Raw genomic sequence first — 21,278 nt, 5'->3', positions numbered from 1 at the left:
TACTTCTTCCCCAGGACCTGCCTCTACTCCCAGCCTCTTCTCTGATAAGGAGTTGGGAACACTGTGGCCCCCTTTTTAAAAGGCAAAAAAAATTATATGTATCCAGCAACAGGGCAATTAGAAAGTTGCCTTTATTTGTTCTGCACTCAGGCTGGTTTGTTATTTTAGCTAGAACGGTTTTAGAGTTATGGAAAAGTTGCAAGCATAGAACAGAGAGTGCCCTGTACCATGAGAACAGAGCATGCCCTGTGCCCACCCACATGCAGGCTCCCCCACTGACAGCAGCCAACCAACACTTGCCACAGTTACTGTACTGGTTCTGGTACATTCGTGTGAGTTAAAGCCTGGAGTTGGTCCTACCTGATGTCCTCTGTCTGTCCCAGGACCCTCTCCAGGTCACATATGCCATGCAGTCATTATACCTCCTTTGACTTCTCTTGGTGGGGACACTTTGTTAGACAGATTTGAGGAAGACAGATTGAGGACTTAGCAGAATGTCCTCCATTCTAGTTTGTCTAGTGGTTAGCCATGGGTTGACAAGTCTCAGTGAAGTAACAGAGGCAAAGCCAGGGCCAGCCCGTCTTTCAAAGGTTCTGTGTTAGTCAGCCCAGCACTCCTTGGTAGACAGGAAGTAATAGAGCGAATCCTATCGCCTCATGGTGGACAGGAAGTAACGAGCAAAGTCCATTATCTCATGGTAAACAGGAAGCAACAGAGAAAAGCCTATCAACTCATGGTGAACAGGAAGTAATGGACCAAAGCCTATCACCTCATGGTGGACAGGAAATGATGGAGCAAGGCCTATCACCTCATGGTGGACAGGAAGCAACAGAGCAAAGCCTATAACCTCATGATAGACAGGAAATGGTGGAGCAAGGCCTATCACCTCATGGTGGACAGGAAGCAACAGAGCAAAGCCTATCACCTCATGGTAGACAGGAAATGGTAGAGCAAGGCCTATCACCTCATGGTGGACAGGAAGCAACAGAGCAAAGCACATCACCTCATGGTGGACAGGAAGCAAGAGAGCAAAGCCCATCACCTCATGGTGGACAGGAAGCGACAGACCAAAGCCTATCACCTCATGGTGGACAGGAAGCGACAGAGCAAAGCCCATCACCTCATGGTGGACAGAACACACACAGCCAAAACAGAAAGGAGCCAGAGCTATATAGGGACCCTCCCCCAACTGACCCATTTCCTGTAGCCAAGCCACACCTCCCAAGGTTTCCAGAGCCTCTGGATTAGCACTCTAAGATAGAGACCTTGGCTTCAAGTCTTTAATACATGACTCTTCTTGAACACGATTTGAATCACAACAGGTACCAAATCGCAATGCAGTTTGTCCCAGTGGTGCTGGCCTTGCTTGCCCACTGCCAGTTGTGACGTCTCTCTCCCTCACCCTCGTTTTTGCCCTCTTCTTCCCTACCACTCTTTGGAAGGAAAGTCATTCTGCTGTAAGGAGGGACATTACACCCTGCCTCCTGGGTGACAGGGCTCCAGAAACACTGGAGTTCTGCATAAGATTCATCTATTCCCCCTTTCTGCTTAATCCCATCCATCAATATATAACCCTGAGACTAGCTTTATACTTTGGGTGCAAACTAATCTGCAACCTTGTATTTGGACCCCTGCTATGGAGGCCAGAGGTCAACCTCAAGTGTTGTTTTTTAAGGCTGTTTTTTTTTTATTTGTTTGTTTATTGAGACAGTCTCTCTCATAGAACCTGGTCTCATTGTACCTTCATCAAGGAGGCAAGGCTAACTGGCCAGTGAGCCCCAGGAATCCTCCATCTGTGTCTGCCTCCTCAGTGCTGGGATTACAGGTGTGTGCCACCACATCGGGCCTTTGTTTGTTTGCTTGCTTGCTTACTTGCTTGCTCGCTTGTTTTGTTTTGCTTGAAACAGGGTTTCACTGTAGCTTTGGAGCCTATCCTGGAACTAGCTCTTGTAGACCAGGCTGGCCTCAAACTCACAGAGATCTGCCTACCTCTGCCTACCGAGTGCTGGAATTAAAGGCATATGCCACTACCACCCAGCCACACCGGACCTTGTACATGGGTTCTGGGGATCAAACTCAGCTCCTAATGCTGCAAGGCAAGCACTTTACCCACTAAGCTATCTCCTAAGACCCTAATATGCAACTTTTGTGGAAAGCTGTCCACATAAGTTTCTCTTGTGGATTATGATGGTTGCGTTTTATCAGCTTGACACATCTAGGGTCATCTAAGGAAAGGGAGCCCCATTTGAGAAAATGGCGGTATCAGATTAACCTGTAGGCAAGCCAATGGGGCATTTTCTTGGTTAGTGACTAGTGTGGGAGGGCCTAGACCACTATGGGCGATGCCACCTCTAGGCAGGTGGCCCTAGGTTATATAAGACAGCAAGCAGAGCAAGCATAGAGTCAGTATGACTCTATGGTTTCTGCTTTGACTCCTGTGTCCAGGTCCCAACCTCGAGTTCCATGACTTCCCCCAATAATGGATCATGAGCGCTAAGATGAAATAAATGTTTCCTCCCCAAGATACTTTAGTAGAAAGTAAACAAGAACATGGCTCTTGTGTCCCTTTGACCCCAGCACTCTGCAGCAGTGAATACAGGTGTCCTTGCCTGCATTCTGTTTGGGGCACTTACTTGTTCTCTGGCCATACAAGATGCTGTTATCTTGTGTGCTCTACCTCAGCCCAGGCACCAGCCACATCCTGTGCCTCCAAGGGACTCACTCTCCTAGAGGCCAAGGTCTGCGTGTGACCTGGATCTGTTGCCACTGAGTTGTCATCGTTTCCAGGTCAAATGACAGTTGTCATTTATTTATCTATTTATGGAGGCGAAGGTTTATCTATTTATGCCACTGTGGGAGTGTGGAGCTCAGAGGACAGCTTGTGGGAATTGGTTCTCTCCTTCCATCATGTGGGTTTTGGGGAATGAACTCAGGTCATCGGGTTTGGTTGCAAGTGTTTTTCCCTAACAGATAGTCTTCAATGAGAAAAGTCTCTGTGGTAGTGAGGGATTAACTTAAGAGCTGTGGGAATGTTTGTTGTCAGACAGACTGGCAGACTCACAAGAGTGCCAATTCCATTCCGACAAGTTTCTTTGGTAATACAGAGAAGTCCTATTTCCCTCTGCGTGGGAGTCTGAGGCCGGGAGAGCAGTGGCATTGACAATGGTGGGGAGGCTCAGCTCTGGTCCCTCTCTCCTCCTTGTAGCAGCCATATGACCAGGGCCACACTCTGCATCCACGCTTTGGAAACAACTCTGCAAGGGGAACACGTGGCCTGAGTTTGGCTTCCAGTTGTGTCACCTCGCTTGATTCCATCGCTGGCTGCCCTCAGAGGCCCCAAATGTTACAGCATCAGCCTCCAGACCAAATGCTTAGTCCTTTGACTCGACTTCAAAAGCTAGGGTTCTTCTGTCTAACATCCTCAGACCTGCTGGGCCAGAGTGGAGGTACTCTGTGGGGGCTGGGACATTTGGATCTCTCCCTTCAAAGCTTGAGAAGCTAATCCATCACTGGCACCAAGACGTGTTTCTCCTCTCTGAAAGAGAAGCTGTTGGCACACTTTAGAAGCTCCCAAGGTGACTCTGAGTGGTGGCCAGCCTTGAGAATTGCTGCCTGGGCCTTGCCATGGCCATGTTGTAAGTCAGAAGAGTGAAGAAGAGCTGCAGTTTCCCCATGTCTCGTAGACGAATCTTGGTCAGTGTGTCCTTCTGTCCACCATTCTGAGGTCTCTGATCTTCTGTGTGCACTCCCCAGCTCTGTTGGGGTAGGAGCCTGGAGTGAAAGGACCACAGCTGCATGAGCCCAGGATGGCCACTAGGCTCCCCATCTTGACCAAACTAGATGCATCCTCATAGGCCTGATGGGAAAGTTCTCCAGCTGCAAGCAGCTCTGGTCCAACATGAAAGATGAAAACACAGCCATTTAGAGTGTATCTAGATTTGAGGTTTTATTTATTTGAGGGGATTGCTGTGGCTATATACTTCTTTGACTGAGTCTTTCCCATCCCAGGTATTGCTGAAAACATCGGTCTGTTCAAAACCCATGTTATCCTATCCCAGCACTTGGGAGGCAGAGGCGAGGCAGATGAATCTCTGTGAGTTCAAGGCCATCATATCCTGTCGCAAAAAGAGAGAGACAGAGAGAGAGAGAGAGAGAGAGAGAGAAGAGAGAGAGGGAGAGAGAGAGGAGAGGGGAGAGAGGAGAGATAGAGGAGAGGAGAGGAGGAGAGAGAGAGGAGAGGAGAGATAGAGGAGAGGAGAGAGAGGATTGGAGGAGAGAGAGAGAGAGAGAGAGAGAGAGAGAGAGAGAGAGAGAGAGAGAGAACCCACGAAAATTAGACATCCTAGCAGGGAATGATCCATGGTTGTACATGTCTGCAACCTCAGCACTCAGGAGGCTGAGGCAGGAGAATCACTGCAAGTTCGACACTATGCTGGACTCCATAGCATGCTTCAGTCCAGCTTGGACTACCTAGCAAGACACTGCATCAAAAAAACTAAACAACAAAAGTACTCCATACTGGCCAAGACAGACAGGGAAGGATCCTGAGTCGTCTGCACCAGCCTCAGAGATTGGCTCAATTCATCACAAAATGAACTCTCTTGTAGCCTTGCCGGGGAGTCGGGCTTGGAAAGCCCCCAAGGTACTGGAGCAAGAAGAGTTTTTTCTACAAGAAAGCTTGGAATCCTTCATTGTTTCCTTTCCTACAAAGCCAGCTCAGAGAGTGACCTCCCTGCCAACCCAGAGCAGTTCTGCATCAGAATTTAGAAGGATACAACTCTCCAGACTCAGCACCCAGGGCTCTCACCATCGTCTAGTTCAGAGTTCAGCTGGAGGAATCCTAACTGTCCAGATGTTAAGCCCCTTTGTGGCATGATGCTCAGTGGCTTACGCTGTTTGGGGAAAGCTGTTCTGCTGTCTAGGGGTTCCTATGGATTGTGTTGGGGGAGCTGATGAAAGGAGAAAAGGGGACAGAAACCAGACAGCTGACCCAGATGTCAGGAGGTCAGGTAGGTGAGGACTCTAGGACCAGCGTAGCCTGGTAACCTGATGCTGGTAGCCTGGTTAATGAGGGAAATGACTCAGGTGCAAGCACCTTGGCAGTGTGGGCAGGAGAGTGAACAGCTCTGTGACTAGCCACTCTTGTGAGTGCCCAGGAATGAGCAGAAGTCCTCAGTGCCTGCTCCTCCCACTTGCATTCCCACGTTGCTCACTCTGGCTTCTCTCCACTCAGAGCCCAGACCTGAGGGCTGCAGCTTTTGGAATCAGGCCTGCCTGGTTCTCTTGCTACAGGAGCCTCCTGCCCAACCTGTCACTTTTCTAGTTCAGAGATGCTTAGGTGGACAGAAATAACAGAATTCCAGACATGTGCAACTGGAGCTAGCCGGCAACATTCTACTGTGGTCTCATTGCCTGGGCAAGAATGAAATCACAGACAACCCGATGGAGCCGGCAGGCAGGCTAGGATCCCTTTTCAGTCCCCCTCTGAAACCAAGGCCCTAAAAGCCTCCTGTTATCATAACCTCATGCCTGGTCGAAAAAGGTACCTACAAATGACAGATGCCCCTGCCTCAGGAAGTTCCCAGGGTTTTGAGGCTCTGCACCAAGAACTGGAAACAAAGACCAGCTGTATTTCCTACTGTGCCACACCCACTCATGCATTCATTCACATGTATTTCCTCCAGCTCCGCTGGTTCCCATGGATCGGTAGACAAGGAGGCGAATTGACCTTGAACCTCTGTCGAAGAAACAAAGTGACTTCATATTTGAGAGACATCTTTGGGACAGTTAAAGTTCAGTGTCTCAGCTATTGTCTCTAGGCAGAGAGTGAGGTCTAAGAGGAGCGTCTAGAAACAAGCAGACTAGCAACTCCTCTTCCCTTCTCTCCACTTCTGCTTCTGGTTCCCATGCTCTCTCTACCCTGCCCAGAAGACACACACACAGACACACACACACACACACACACACACACACGCACGCACACACTGTCTTCCCACTTCAGCTAACTTCCAGAAGTGCTATGCATGCTTGTGAAGAAGGAATCTTTTAAGAGCTTGGTGAGAAGCTTATGGGAAGGTCAGGCCTGGGACCTAGAGTCAAGGGGCTGAATTTAAAACCCATCTCTAGCATCTCCTGTGCTGTCTTAAGCATTACCTGGCTCTTCTTACCCCTGCTTCCTCATAACCACACCCCCTGTAGATTTAGTATGAGAAGATGCAAGTTCCGGCTTGGCGCCAACTGGAGAGACGCACATGTTGGCTGCTGTGGATCAGGAGCAGCGAGCTCACTGTGTATTTTAGTAACAATGCTGCACACATGCCTAAGATGATCTGGCAGTGTCGTGGTGGGATTAGTAACCAGTAGTCGTGGCAGCAGAATTTGGAGGCTAAGGAGAGGTCTTCTCCAGAGCCGCCCACACTTGAGGTCATGTCCTCACACTTGGGGATGTCCTGGTGTCCTTGCTCCTCAGCCAGTCCTCAACAGTTTGGCCACACTCCTGGTCTTGGGAATTCCAGCTGAGCTATTCGGGACCTGAGCCCAGGAGACAGAGTCCAGGGGCAGAGTAGGGATGGAGGGAATGGGAACACTGACTGAGTGCTTCCCTTCCTTTGACAGTGTATTCAAGGAGGCTGGGAATATTCCAGAAGGCGTCACCTGGGAGGGAAGGGCCAGCTGAGCCTGAGAAGGACCTTATTAAACAATAGTTTGTAACAAAGGAGAGGCCTCTCATTGTGACTGCACCTGGGAGGCCACTGCCCCTGGGGACCACACGGAGTGGAGCCACTGCATAGTCAGAAGTCGTACAGCCTAGGAGTCTATAAATAGGCGGTGCCCGTCCTGTGTCCATGGTGACCGCGGTCAGTCAGTACTGCCTTAGTAGAGCACAGACACACGTGTCCCCTGGCCCAGAGGGTCGTCTGTTGGTTCTGTCAGCTCAGAGGGGATCTGCAGCAGAAGAAAGCCTCAAAGAACTTCATTTCAGGTTAAGTCAGGGAGCCCTTGCATGGTGAAGATCCTGAGTATCCTGAGGTGGCTGGATCCCATTCAGCCCTCACAGCCAGGAAGACATGACTGTGTGTGTGTGTGTGTGTGTGTGTGTGTGTGTGTGTGTGTGTGTGTGTGTGTGTGTGTGTGCGCGCGCGCGCGCGTATGCATATATGTGCATTTATATGTATATATCACATATATACGATATATATATATATATATATTATACAGTGAGGCCTCTCTGTTGATACACACTGTTGTTTTATAAGGTCTTGACCAAGCCAACCTTCCTGAGTTCACCCTGTGGTCCAGGCAGGGATTTACTCAGTCACTACACCCTCCCAGAGTAGTGGGCAGTGATGGTCAGGGTCTCTTCATTTCTCACCTGTAAAATGGGGGCAATAACAAAACTCACACCATGGGGTGACAGAGAAAATTAAGCCAATGAGTATATGATGTACCCTGACAGTTCCTGCCACAGAGAGTTTCAAGTTAACTGGTTGTTATTTTTAGCAGGGACTGACAGCAAAGGTGTGTGATCCCAGCTACTCAGGAGGATTAAAAGTTCAAGCAAGGCCCATGTGAGCTAAAGAGTGTATTCAAATCCAGCCCAAGCAACTTAGTGAGACCTGTCTCAAAGAAAAATGGAAAGAGGGCTAGGGCTGGAACTTAGTGGAAGGGCCTTGCTGCTTCCCTGTGTTCAATCTCTAGGACCATAAAGTCCAAACAAAGTATTATTGCTCTATCATCTACCTCTATCTATCTATCTATCTACCTATCTATCTATCTATCTATCTATCTATCTATCTATCTATCTATCGATTTTTTAGGTCAGGTTTCTCTGGTAGTCCTAGTTATCCTGGAGCTTGCTCTGTAGACCAGGCTGGCTTTGAACTCACAGGGATTTGTCTGCTTCTGCCTCCCAAGTGCTGGAATTAAAAGCATGCGCTACCACCGCCTGGCTGCTATTTTTGTTTTTGCAAAGGGAAAAAAAGTATAACCTTTCTAATACCTAGGATTGTTTCCAACAGACATTCCCCACCTCCACCCCACCCTTCCCCACAAAAAAGCTGGGTGTTAGAGAATGAGTTGAAATTTTAATCCCAGCACTCGGGAGGCAGAGGCAGGCGGATCTCTGTGAGTTCGAGACCAGCCTGGTCTACAAGAGCTAGTTCCAGGACAGGCTCTAAAGCTGCAGAGAAACCCTGTCTCGAAAAACCAAAAAAATAAAAATAAATAAAGAAATTCAACCAACTCCCAACTACCAGGGCTTTTCTGAGCCTGGATCCTGGACCACCCTCATACCAAACCCCACTCCCACCCATGCATCAGCGGAGAAACTGAAACCCAAGGACCTCCAATTTGGGTTATGGGTCAGGTTCACTTTTCTCAAGGGATGTGTGACCACTTCCCCTTCAAGTTCGTTTCAGGTGCTCCTGGATGATTTCCACCCTACCGCTGTTCCTCTTGCCTCCACCAAAGCTTCCGATTCACTGAGCCTCCGCTTCTGCCATTTCAGATGTTCCTCGTGTGCCGAGACAGCAGCCTGAAACGCCTGGTGCTGTGTGTCCACTTCCCTTCCCTGAAGGATAGCTCCACTGAGGTCCTGGAGTACCCCATCAAAGAAGAAAAATCTGGTAAGTTCTCACCTCACCTTCCTCCCTCCAAGCGGCAGCAGCAGAACCCGCTAGCTACAAACCCTCCTTAAAACTAGAATGGGAAATATCATTTTTAGAGTTGGGTCCAAGGTGGCAGTTTGGGTCGGGTAAGTGTTTGAGAGGAGACATGTGTTGGTGCGTCTCCTGTGTCCACATTATATGGACGGGGCCTTCCTTGACCAGGCTTGTTTCAAACTCAGTTTATCACTCAAACGTTAAAATTGCCAGGCATGGTAGCACGGGCTTGTAACCCTAACCCCTATAAAACAGCGACAGGAAGGTTCACTGCAACCTGAAGGCCCACCCAGCTACGCAGTGAGTGTCAGGTCACCAAATGTCAAATTAGAAGAGCTCTATTTCAAAACATTAAGCAAAGTCACTGTTTATTTCCACTTTCTATGCTCGCAACTTGGTTGGCTTTGCTTCCCAGTAGCCGTAGTTGAGTTCTCTCCCATGTGTGAGCACAAAGGATGATAGCAAAAGGGGAGGAAATAAGATGCCTGGTGCTGGGCTCCGGCGATGTAGTAGTACAGTCTCAAGTGGCGATCCAGGGTGTGTCTTGTAGCCTCTCAGGCTTTTTCTTCTGTCAAATGAAACTAACGATCACTGTCCTATCTCTGTCCCAGAGCCTTTGTAAGGGTCACACAGGCAAGCACCTTCCAAAGGCAAAAGTTCAGAGCTGGGGGGTGTGGTGCTGAGGGGACCTGTTTGGGGGTCTCTAATCCAAGCTGGCCTCAAACTCACAGTCCACCTACGTCAGCCTCTCCACTGCCAAACTGATAAGTGCACACACACCACCACGCCTAGATCCCAGGGTGGGTTTGTAATGGTAAAGACATTTTGGTTTGGGCCTCTTCTGACCTAGGCTCACCCGTCTGAACCAGCTTCTGCATCCTTTCAAAGACCGTGTTCACATGTTAAGTTTTAAAACCTAAGAAGCCCGTGACAAGCATCCATAGGATAAAGCTGGGTGGTGGTGGCACACACCTTTAATCCCAGAACTCAGGAGGCAGGGACAGGTGGATCTCTGTGAGTTCAAGGCCAGCCTGGGCAACAAAGAGTTCCAGGACAGCTAGAGCTGTTACACAGAGAAACCCTGTCTCAAACAAACAAACAAGCAAGCAAACAAATAAAAAGAATTCATAGTACAATTGAAGCACCAGCTGACACCCATAGGAACAATTCCAGGGTGTTCCCTGAACCTCGTCACCCCCGTCAACCACAGAGTGACAGCAGCTAAGGAAGCTACAGTAAATATTTCTATGCTTGTTTTCCAGACACTGAGAAAGTACATAGATGAGTAAAACGGAGGTCCTGGCCTCGGGAGGTAGGGGGATCCAGTCAGGTTAGAGGGTGGGGGCTACGCTAGAGCCACAGGTGCTACTGCAAGGGTCTCCTGTGGAAGGGTGTAGCGGGCCCAGAGCCCCCTGCTGAGGGAAGAGTCTGGGCGGGCGTCTAAAATAAACAGGCTTCAGGACCGGGTCCTGAGTGAGTGAGGGTGCTTGTGTTAGTTCTACCAATGGAAAGTAGAGCAGGTTCCCCATCCTGCTGGGAGGAGGTCTGGGTGTCTCCTGTACCCGTAATCTAGTGGCTAAAACTCAGTCACATGAGCAAACCCAACCGCAAGGAACCCTGGGAAATGTAGTCAATCATGTGCCCAGGAAAGTAGAGCTACTGGGTTTGAATGAACTGCTGGGAGTGAGTGGCTCCCTGAGTATGAGGGTAGAGGTGTGGATCTGGGAGAGACCATGGAGCCAGTGCAGGAGGATGGAGTTCTCAAAGAGAATGGGGGTGCGTAAACTAAACCACTGGGGTACGTAGTGTCCTTTGATGACTCAGGAGGATTGGAATCGTTTGGGTTGTCTCCTGTTTCCCTGGGTCCTTTTTTTTTTTTTTTTTTTTTTTTTACGGCCAGGGAAAGGTGACCTTCACAGTGCCTGGCACACAGGGTCCTGGATGTGTTTGTGACCCTTAGGCCACAAACTGATGGTCTGGGATTTCAGGATAATCCCGCCTCTACTGAGACGTCTTGACTTCCCAGAGTAGGCTGCCACACATTAGTTACCCCTGGACTTCTAGGGACCCAAGGGCCTTGAGTGAGTTTTCGCCTGTAGGACTGGCAATGTGCTCAGGTGGAGGTGTGCCCAGGGCTTTGTGGAGAGAGTACTGGTTCAAGGCAGGGTTCCTGAGATTTTTGAGGTGATGGGAGAGAGTGGGGCTGGCCCAGAACTGGAGTTCTGCTCTGTTCCTTTGTCCTCTGTACCTTTTCCACTTGCCTGCTATCGCGTTTGGGGCCATCATACCTTAAGGTGGGTCTCTGCACCTTAAACACAACACATCCCTTGCAAGGCAGGATGGTGGTTTGATTTCATGTCCCCTTTCCAAACAAGAGTGGGACAGTGGTGACGGTGGCTAGGGTTAAAACAGACCCAGTTCAGAAGCATCGCGGCTCTGGGAAGGAGCCCTCGGGACAGAACTGGCCCAATCCCGGTTCAGCTTGCACAGGTGGGGATTACAGTGAGCGGACGATTCAGTGGGGTGCTGGCTGGAAGTGGGCGGATGGGCCCCACTTCTCAGGGATGGGTATAGATGGGTATAGATCAGAGAGCCGGGGCACAGGTTCCCGCCACTCTTGAAGGGGTTATTGCTAAAATGGGAAGTACCAGGAGGGGCTCTGAGAAGGCCCAAGGGCCAGTGACAAATAGATCCAGTGACTGTCCCCAGCAAAGTCCATCTTCAGGGTTCTGACATGAGGTTTAAGTTGAGGGTAAGAGGTCTGCATAGCTAAACAGACCTGGCCAAGGGGTGTGGTCATCACTGACATGTTTTCAGAACGGCGGAGTCTCTTTGCTGGAAATAACCCTCCTCTAGCTGGCACTAGGGCTCCAGCCTTTCCCTTCCCCGAGTGACCTTTCAATTCTTTGGAGACAATGACTTCAACAGTATGAAAGCCCAGAGAAGGGGCACCAATTTCTCCCGAATATCTTCATTTCTGTCAAGATACATCAGACCACTCAGAAACAGGAACACTAACATTTTAGGTTCTTGGTTTCCTTCAAGGGCCACATGGTAAAATTCCCTGCATTTTAAGGTTTTAAATAAAGTCAGTGGTCAGCTTTGCCCTGAAAGTAATCAAAACACAGACCAAAGTCATCCGTGTAGCCTGGTTCTTCAATCCTTACTTCTACACGTTGATCCCAAACACAGAGTTGCTCGTGGTTTGTGTATTCTGTTCTCTCTTTACATTACTCTGCTGCTTCCCTGCCTCAGCAAGTCTAGGTTCCGCCCTCCGTCCTCTCTTTTAATTCCCCTCTGTTGCTGTCATCAGGACTCACCACACACCCCGGGAGGGGAGTCACAGCCTGGTTGACTCTCACCTCTGCCTCCTGCCACTTGGGTGCCTGGGGCAAGAGGCTCCGCCTCTCCAGGCCCTGGCACCTGAGGTAGGGATAATGATGGTGCCTTTGCCAGAGTCCTGGAAGGAATTTGTTGTCCAGATGACGTAGGATGTGAGACTCTGTGGCTGGGTGACTGCATTGGAGTGGCCGGAGGAGGAAGCGGGAAACGCAAAGGCCCAGGGCTAGAATTGAAGCTTTCTGGGTTTCCCCACATGGAATGGAGGGAGGAGACCAGGGGGTGCCCCCAAAGCACCCCCTGGTCTTGCGTTGACCGCAGCTGTGTTTTGAAACACTTGGAATCCCTCTCTGATTTCTTTTGTATCTTTTTTTTTTTTTCTGCCTCTGCCTTTACCACGGCCCACCTTCCCTCTTTGGTTTCTTAAAAAGATTTTTCTTTGCCGGGCGGTGGTGGCGCACGCCTTTAATCCCAGCACTCGGGAGGCAGAGGCAGGAGGATCTCTGAGTTCGAGGCCAGCCTGGTCTACAAGAGCTAGTTCCAGGACAGGCTCTAGAAACTACAGGGAAACCCTGTCTCGAAAAACCAAAAAAAAAAAAAGATTTTTCTTTGAAAAATCCTAATCCTATCAGCCAGGCTGAGCTTGTAGCGATAACAGACTATCCTAAAGCTTAGTTTCTTACACACAGTAATATGAATGTGCACATATGATTGTGACACACGTATACAAAGGAACGCGTGTGTTAACACTGATATGACACAGACGTCCTGCAGCTAGGTCTTTTCACACTGCCGTGCTGCTGCTGAACCTTGCCCATCTGGGGAATGAGAGAGAAAGCAGAAGTCCCTGCTGACTCTGGAAGGTCCCACTCAGGAACGGCAGCCACCACTGTCCTGCAAAACTCAGTGACCGAAACAGGCCTCATGGCCAGGCTGGAACCCAATAGGATGGGAAGAATACTCTCCCCTAGTACATGCGGCCAGCAGGAGGGGAAGTGACTCAGAGATTAAGCAAAAGAGGTTTTACAGCAGGATTGCACCTATTGAAGGAGCAGAGGGAAGGGTGGATGGGACTATGCCAGCTTTTGGGGCAACCTTGCCCCTTGATGTTGCTATGCACAGCCTGTCCTAGAGGACCCTGTCCAGGAGCATCCTTCATCCTAAAAGTTTGAGCCAGGAGTGTGGGAGACTTGTGCCTGATTGTGAAGTATTTGCACATGTGTAGTGAGTTGTCCTGGGGCTGAGACCTAAGCCTAATCGGGAAACGTATGCTTCATACACACTGTATACACATAGCCTGAAAGGGACTTTTTTTCTTTTATCATCTTTCCAGTGCACCTGCCTTTTAACCCTACTTGTCAGTTGACCTCAGGTGTAGAAGTCCTCGCGCGTGGCATGATGTTGGTGGACCAAATAGTTTTGGAGTCTGGAGCATTTCTGATCTCAAATTTCCAGATGAAGAGTGCTCAGCTGAACCTGCCTTTTCACCAATATGCATAGAGGTGGTGAGGATGATAAGCATATTCATGGGATGCCATTTTCCTAGTGGTTGCTAAATAAAGGAAGAAGAAGCCCCATTTGTGACCTCTTCTCTCCAGAGCAGCTCTGGTGGTAGCCAGGCCCATGTAGGATGTAGGCTATGCTGTACACAGGCCTGAGCCACAGTTCATCACTGACACCAGTCCCTCTGGCCCCCTGACCCTTGGCTTTAGAAAGGTCTGTCCACCAATACTGAGTAAATCGTCACTCTCAGGTGTGAGGTTTAGGTCAAGTTGGGTACATCAGCACCTGGAGAACAGCCAGTCTCCTCGGCAAGTATGGTGGATTCTCATGATGTTTGGTGTGGGGATCACCAAAGATGCAAGGAAGACATCTTGGGGTGTGTCCTCCTGGGCAGTAGAGATGCATGTGGGCATGGCAGAGTTTTGCCAGAATGCCCATACTCTTGAGCATGATTGTCACTGGCTGAAGCCCTAGAATGACCTGTTTTTGAATGGAGATGGCTCAAGTCCTGAGCAGATGAGAAATTGTTATTCATAAAGGAGGGATTGGTGTAGAGACTCCATATTTTAGCAGGAAGGAGGTGAGGCAGGTTTGATTGCTTTGTGGGAGATGTTGCAAGCTTATCAGTGCAACCCCCCCTTTTTTATTTTTAGAACATGAATTTTGGATAGGGTGACCGTAGGTTCTAGATTTTTATTCTTGTAAGAAGATGTCTGATGTCCTTGTTACAGTTTCTTCATCTGTGAGTTGAGGGGATCTCCCGAGCACAGCTGTAGACAGATCCAGGAAAGAAGCTACAGCAGGGAAGCAGTCAGCATCTTTGTATCTAAATGTAGACATTTCTGGGAAGAAGTCCTGAGCCCCACGTGTAGCAAGTGCTCAGCACACAGCAGCAGTTATAATTAGCAACCTGCAGCTCACACCTCACAACCCCTCATTTCCTGTGCTGCCCATCCTGAGAACGGCTCTAAAAAGCAAATGCAGCTTAGGCTGCTTAGTGGCCACAGGAGCTTGGGCTGAAATAGCCATGCTTGACTTCTTTCTGTCTTCATCATCCCATCGCTGAGCTTCCAGACCCGAAGTTATGTCAGGATGAGACAGTGAGGTCAGGTTAGCTCTAAGAGCTCCACTGCAGAACCTTGGGAAACTAACTTCCTCCTCACCCTCCTCCTTGCCCTCCTTCCTTCTCCTCTCTCCTCCTCTTCTTTTACTTCTTAGTTTTTGAGATCTCCCAGGAACGCTGGGCGATGGTGGTGCATGCCTTTAATCCCAACCCTTGGGAGGCAGAAGCAGGCGGATCTCTGTGAGTTCAAGGCCAGCCTGATCTACAGATTGAGTTCCAGGACATGCTCCAAAGCTACACAGAGAAACCCTGTCTCGAAAAAACAAACAAACAAACAAACAAACAAACAAACAAAAACCCAAGATCTCATAGGGGAGTTCAGGCTGGCTTCAAATTTGACTTCTTCCTGCCTCAACTTCCCAAGTTTTGGGGTCACAGGCGTGCACTACCGTCCTCTCTACTCTCCATATTCCTACCTTTGTATTTTTTGAAGCGCAGGCTAGCCTCAAATTCTTCATCTTCTGCCTCCTGCGTGCTGTGATTACATGCCTAGCTTTTTCTGTTCTTTTCTCTTCTTTCAATTGATTTTGAACCATGCTTACCACTGTTTGCCCTTCCATTTAAACCGTCTTATTTTATTATGAGCTTTCTCAGCTCTGTGCTGCTAAGCGTGTCACAAAAATGTATCCCCAGTTAAGTACCTACCGAATGGGTTTTGAGGGAAGACACGTACAAGGGGCTAAAACACAACCCCAGTCCTGGACCAAGCGAAGAGAGGCACTCACAAGCACAAACAAAGCCACTGTCCTGAATCCTATAATATAACTGTGCTCTTGAGACATCAACACTCTTTATTCCTGGGGGAGATCACTCGGCCCGGGGCCGGGGGAATTGAGAAACAATGATTGAGGAAGAACTTTGGGGAACAGGCTTGAGGCGTTGAAGCCACAGTTTTCTTGTCAAAGCTCAGAAACGAGGAAGCCGTGCTGGTCAGGAGGTAACTGAAGAGGAGACAAAAATCAAGGCTGCCAGGGTGAAATGGACTGGGTCACCAGCAGCTGTGACAAGCACGCCACACTGTTAAGGATGGAAAGGTTTTGAGCAGGAAGTAGCCCAATGAGATGGATGCTTTAGGCCCCCTGGGCTGTGTGGCAGTTGGCAGGGACAGCAACCAATCCCAACAGGAGAATAAAGACGGGTTGTAGAAGACCACCAACGGTAAAACTTGGTGACTGTATAGGCTGGACAGCTGGAAGACAGGGTTGTGGGTGGGCCCTGGGGAAGGAGAGCACTCTTGAGTGGTCATGGGAGCACTGTGGGCAGGCAGGAGAGTCCAACAGGTCAGAATAGGAGCACTCAGCAGGTGCCAGTGCCTCGTGAGAAAACTAGGGGAGCAACACTTCTCCAGGAAACGTGAACGTGGGAGCTAGAGAAGTTTGTTTTGTTCTGAGAGACCTGGACTTGGGAGATGTTGACAGAATCTGAGAAAGATGGAGAGCACAGGGTCTTCTTGGTGGTGAAAGAAAAAGATGGTGAAAAGAGGTTGGTGTTGCAGTGAGTGGTCCTGGCCTGCGTGGGGTGGTCCCGGTCTGCGTGGGGGTGGTCCTGGCCTGCGTGGGGTGGTCCTGGCCTGCGTGGGGTGGTCTCCGTCTGCGTGGGGGTGGTCCCGGTCTGCGTGGGGGTGGTCTCGGTCTGCGTGGGGTGGTCCTGGCCTACGTGGGGTGGTCCTGGCCTGCGTGGGGTGGTCCTGGCCTCTGTGGGGGTGGTCCCGGTCTGCGTGGGGTGGTCCTGGCCTGCGTGGGGTGGTCCTGGCCTGCGTGGGGGTGGTTCCGGTCTGCATTGGGGTGGTCCTGGTCTGCAGGGGTGGTCCTGGTCTGCGTGGGGTGGTCCCGGTCTGCGTGGGGGTGGTCTCCGTCTGCGTGGGGGTGGTCTCCGTCTGCGTGGGGTGGTCCCGGTCTGCGTGGGGTGGTCCCGGTCTGCGTGGGGTGGTCTCCGTCTGCGTGGGGGTGGTCCCGGTCTGCGTGGGGGTGGTCCTGGCCTGTGTGGGGTGGTCTCCGTCTGCGTGGGGGTGATCCTGGTCTGCGTGGGGATGGTCTCCGTCTGCGTGGGAGTGGTCTCCGTCTGCGTGGGGGTGGTCCTGGCCTGCGTGGGGTGGTCCTGGCCTGCGTGGGGTGGTCCTGGCCTGCGTGGGGGTGATCCTGGTCTGCGTGGGGTGGTCCCGGTCTGCGTGGGGTGGTCCCGGCCTGCGTGGGGTGGTCCTGACCTGCGTGGGGGTGATCCTGGTCTGCGTGGGGTGGTCCCGGTCTGCGTGGGGGTGGTCCTGGCCTCTGTGGGGGTGGTCCCGGTCTGCGTGGGGTGGTCCCGGTCTGCGTGGGGTGGTCCTGGCCTGCGTGGGGTGGTCCTGGCCTGCGTGGGGGTGGTTCCGGTCTGCATTGGGGTGGTCCTGGTCTGCAGGGGTGGTCCTGGTCTGCGTGGGGTGGTCCCGGTCTGTGTGGGGGTGGTCCTGGCCTGCGTGGGGTGGTCCTGGCCTGCGTGGGGGTGGTCCCTGTCTGCGTGGGGGTGATCCTGGTCAGCGTGGGGGTGGTCCCGGTCTGTGTGGGGGTGGTCCTGGCCTGCGTGGGGGTGGTCCTGGTCAGCGTGGGGGTGGTTCCGGTCTGTGTGGGGGTGGTCCCGGTCTGTGTGAGGGTGGTCCTGGTCTGCGTGGGGTAGACCTAGTCTGTGTGGGGGTGGTCCTGGTCTGCGAGGGGTGGTCCTAGTCTGCATGTATATGACTGCCCACCCTTAGGGACTTTGCAACTTCAAGAAACCCATCTAAGGGACAGCAGCTTGACTCGGCTGTTTCTAGTCTAGAAGCCTCTACTCAACGCCCCTTCTTCTGAAGGTAGTTATAGAGGGTATCAGGGCCAAGCCCTAGGGTCTCCTGGCTTGCTGTCTCTGGCCTGGGTGATCTTGACTCAGCATGTGTCTGAGTCTATCTGTTCTGCTATAACAAATAACTGGGATTGGATATGGTCTAAAAAAAAGACATTAATGTCTCACAATTTTGGGAGCTAGGAGGGCCAACATTAAGTCATAGGTAGGTTACATTCTCTGCTGAGGGCTGCTCCCTGCTCCAGCATGGTTCCTTACTGTCCTGTCCTTTGGAGGGGTAGAGAGCTGTGTTCTCCATGGAAGGAGGTGGAAGGACCAGTGAGCTAAACCCTGCTTGAGGCCTTGTAAGCCCTTAAGACTGTGGTACAGTTTAGTGGTAGAACACTCACCCAGCACACACAAGGCCTGTATTTCATCCCGGCATCACACATTAAGTCAAATAAAATAATTAAATTAAGAGATGGGAATGTGGCTACATTGCCTCACACACATAAAGCCCTGGGTCCAGTGCCCAGCATTACATAAAACCAGGTGTGGTCCATGTGCGTGTACACTGGGGGCAAAGACAGGCCTATCCCTGGGGCTCAATAGCCAGACAGGGTAGCCTAACTGGTGAGCCCTAGGCCAGCAAGAGACTCTGTCTCAATAAATAAGGTAGATGACTCCCGAGGAACAACACCCAAAGTTCTCGTTCTCTCTCTCTCTCTCTCTCTCTCTCTCTCTCTCTCTCTGTCTCTGTGTCTCTGTCTCTCTCTCTCTGTCTCTCTCTCTCTCTCTCTCTTTCTCTCTCTCTCTCATTAAGACAAAGAGAAATCAGTTAGAAACCTCACCCCTTTATCAGACATGGATGTATAGTGGGAGCTGCGGACTGCATTCCTGCCGCCTGGTTAGCTTATGCCCCAAAATAACAACACACAAATTGTATTCTTTTAAACACTGCTTGGCCCATTAGTTCCAGCCTCTTATTGGCTAACTCTCACATCTTGATTAACCCATTTCTAATAATCTGTGTAGCATCACGAGGTGGTAGCTTACTGGGAAAGATTCTAGCCTACATCCATCTCAGGTCGAAGAATCATGGCGACTGCCTCACTGCCTTCTTCCCAGCATTCTCTTCTGTCCACTCCACCCACCTATGTTCTGACCTATCAGGCCAAGCAGTTTTCCTTATTAATTAACCAATGAAAATAACACATAGACAGATGACCCTCCTCCATCATGGATGGATGCAGCAGGCAGAGTCAGTGAGGACACCGTTAAGCTCAAGAGCCTACCAACTGGATGGATGTCCCAGACTAACTAGACCCATGGACCACTTCATCAACCCAAGCTGTATACACATCCTTCTCCCGTCACAGGAAGTATCCATCAAGCAGACCACACTCTGGGTCAGGAGGTTAAAAAAAATAGAAACCAGATCACACAGACTCAAAGTAGGAATTGATGAACAGAACAGAAAGACAGTGGCAAATCCCTGCTAGATTAAACAGCACATCCGCCATAATCCCAAGTCAAAGGAAAAATATCATGGAAAATGTGTAAATGCTTTCAACGAAAATCCAAACTTCACAAAACGTGTAGAGCACAGTGGGCAGCACCTACAGGAATTATATAGCATTGAGTGCGTACATTAGGAGAGAATAAACTCGGATTTCCTATTCAGTGTTCTCACTGGCTCTGGAAACTGAAAAAGACAATGTGACATTTGACCCTCATTCCCGTCAATCGTACAGGGACCCATTACACCTCTAAAGACGCTGTAGGCAGAAGAGACAAGAAATGTATGTGAACATACCTAAGACCTGCCAAGTACAAGAGTGATCTAAATACTGCTGTGTGTTCCTGTGTTCATCTGCTCATGAATATGAGTACTTAGCATTTGTCGGTGCCTGGATGATGATAAGAAGGCGTTTCCTGTCTTCAAGTCTGGCCAGGGAGGCAGAGCAGGCAGTTACAAGTAGTAGGATTGGGGCTCTTGCAATCAGGTGAAAGGACAAGGGAGGGTCTTGACGGGATGGGGGTTATACTATAAGCAAAGTCCTGGAGAGAGTCCAGATGTGAAGCTGAGCCAGAGTTGGCTCCTAGGAGCCACTAGGGTATCTGAGTGAATGGGAGCAAGAATGGACAAAACCAGACAGTGGGCTTGTTTTTGTCCTGTGGTTCTCAGGATATCCCTGTGTGGAACACCTGACATAGAGGACCTACCTCTAAGGAGAGGTCCTAGACCCTTAGCTCTGGGGAAGTCTGGGGAAGTTGATTGCCACCTCAGCACACCTCAGCTCACTTCCCAGGTTTGCTTTTGCTACGGGGTTTTCCAGGCAGCACTACCCTAAGAAGAATGAGCAGCTGTAGAACCATTGTGAGCTTGGACAAACCCCTGGGTGTGGCTACCAGTGAAGTGGGTTCATCAGACTTCCCCTAATAACTTGTTATGTGTCTTCTGTAAGCCATTCAATTCCTCTAGGCCTGCTGGGAAAGGGAACTCCTGACTTCTCCTGGCAAGTAATAGATTCGAAGTGCCTGGAAGAATAAGGCCCCACACCTTTGCCCAGCAATCGGTGTCCTACTACTTAGACCAGAAAGCCTCCCCACAACCCAGAAAACATGTTACTGTGTCCAGAGAGCCTAGCTGCCTTTGAGGAAGTCATATTAGTGTACCTTTCTCACCAACAGGGCCAAGAACTTCTGGGAAGTTCCAAAAAATGTGTCTTCTGCGGCACTCAGTGCCTGACTCCCCACACTTGTCAGAATCAACGACTGGTTTGTTTGTTCTTTGTGGTGCAATTGACTCAACCTTTATTATGTTTATTGCTCTGTCTTGGTTATCACAGTGTCAACATTTAGGGAACTTGCCCTAGAGGAATTTCCCCTGCTGGAAGGTTCCTTTTATGTAGTTCCCTGTCCAAGACTACCCTTGGCACCTCCAGTGATAAAAGCTAAAGTCAAAACTAAGTCCTCAGCAGTGGGCTCTGAAATCTTAAGCCTTAAGCCCCAGTTGTTGGGGACAGCACATGGCCCATCTATCTCCACTGCCTCTGAAGCAAGTCTTAGCATCTCTTCTTTGCAGCTGAGCTATTGGCACCCAAGGATGTTAACTGGGATTCAAACAAGTCAGAGATGCCTGACTCTTTAACCAGAACCTAGTTGTTTCTGGTCATGTCTCTGTGTTCTTCACTCAATGGACTTTCCAAGGGACAGAGGAAGATGGCAGAGAGGGAAATAAAGCAAACAGTAGTCCGGTCAGTCATTAAAACTCTCACAGTTGTATCATTGTTTTCTCTTTGTGTTCCTGACACAGAGCCAGAACTGGGCAAGGGATCAGGTAGGGCTATGTGACTTTAGCGAGGAAGGCCATGGGGGTGTGAGTTCCGGGCCTGATCCTGACAGTTGGGCGTAAGCAATTGTGTTCTGGGCTATGGCCCTAGTAGTGCTAGACCCAGTCAGACTCACTGGGGAGAGCTGGCTGTGCCTCTTTCTAGCTAGGGAGTATGTATATCATGAAACCGGCAGGGGCCATATCCAGAGTGGTTTTCCCTGGAGACCTGATTATGACCATTGTCCCTGCTGCTACCAATTCCCATCTGGGAAACTAGGGTGTGAATAGCCACCCCTGGGCCTTGACTTGTATGTAAACATCTTACAAACCAAAGTATGGTGTGTGTGTGTGTGTGTGTGTGTGAGAGAGAGAGAGAGAGAGAGAGAGAGAGAGAGAGAGAGAGAGAGAGAGAGAGAGAGAGAGAGAGAGAAAGAGAGAGAGGGAGGGGGAGGGAGGGAGGGAGGGAGGGAGGGAGGGAGGGAGGGAGGGAGGGAGAGGGAATCTGAGCACACTGTGATAGGTGTGA

At 50.3% G+C, this 21,278-nt stretch overlaps 1 protein-coding gene across 3 annotated transcripts in view; it reads left to right on the top strand.

Annotated features, from left to right (window-relative positions):
• Nucleotides 1–21,278, top strand: part of Rin3 (Ras and Rab interactor 3) — a 109,748-nt gene that overhangs the window by 33,494 nt on the left and 54,976 nt on the right. For all 3 annotated transcript variants that reach the window (XM_038337021.2, XM_038337024.2, XM_038337022.2), the window contains exon 3: nucleotides 8,507–8,624. In XM_038337021.2, the coding sequence (XP_038192949.1) occupies nucleotides 8,507–8,624 (118 nt within the window). The remainder of the gene's footprint in view (nucleotides 1–8,506; nucleotides 8,625–21,278) is intronic.

This window comes from Arvicola amphibius, chromosome 7, assembly GCF_903992535.2.
Source record: "Arvicola amphibius chromosome 7, mArvAmp1.2, whole genome shotgun sequence".
NCBI lineage: Eukaryota > Metazoa > Chordata > Mammalia > Rodentia > Cricetidae > Arvicola > Arvicola amphibius.
Note: the sequence above shows the minus strand (reverse complement) of the source record. Positions and strands in the feature narration are given on the sequence as shown.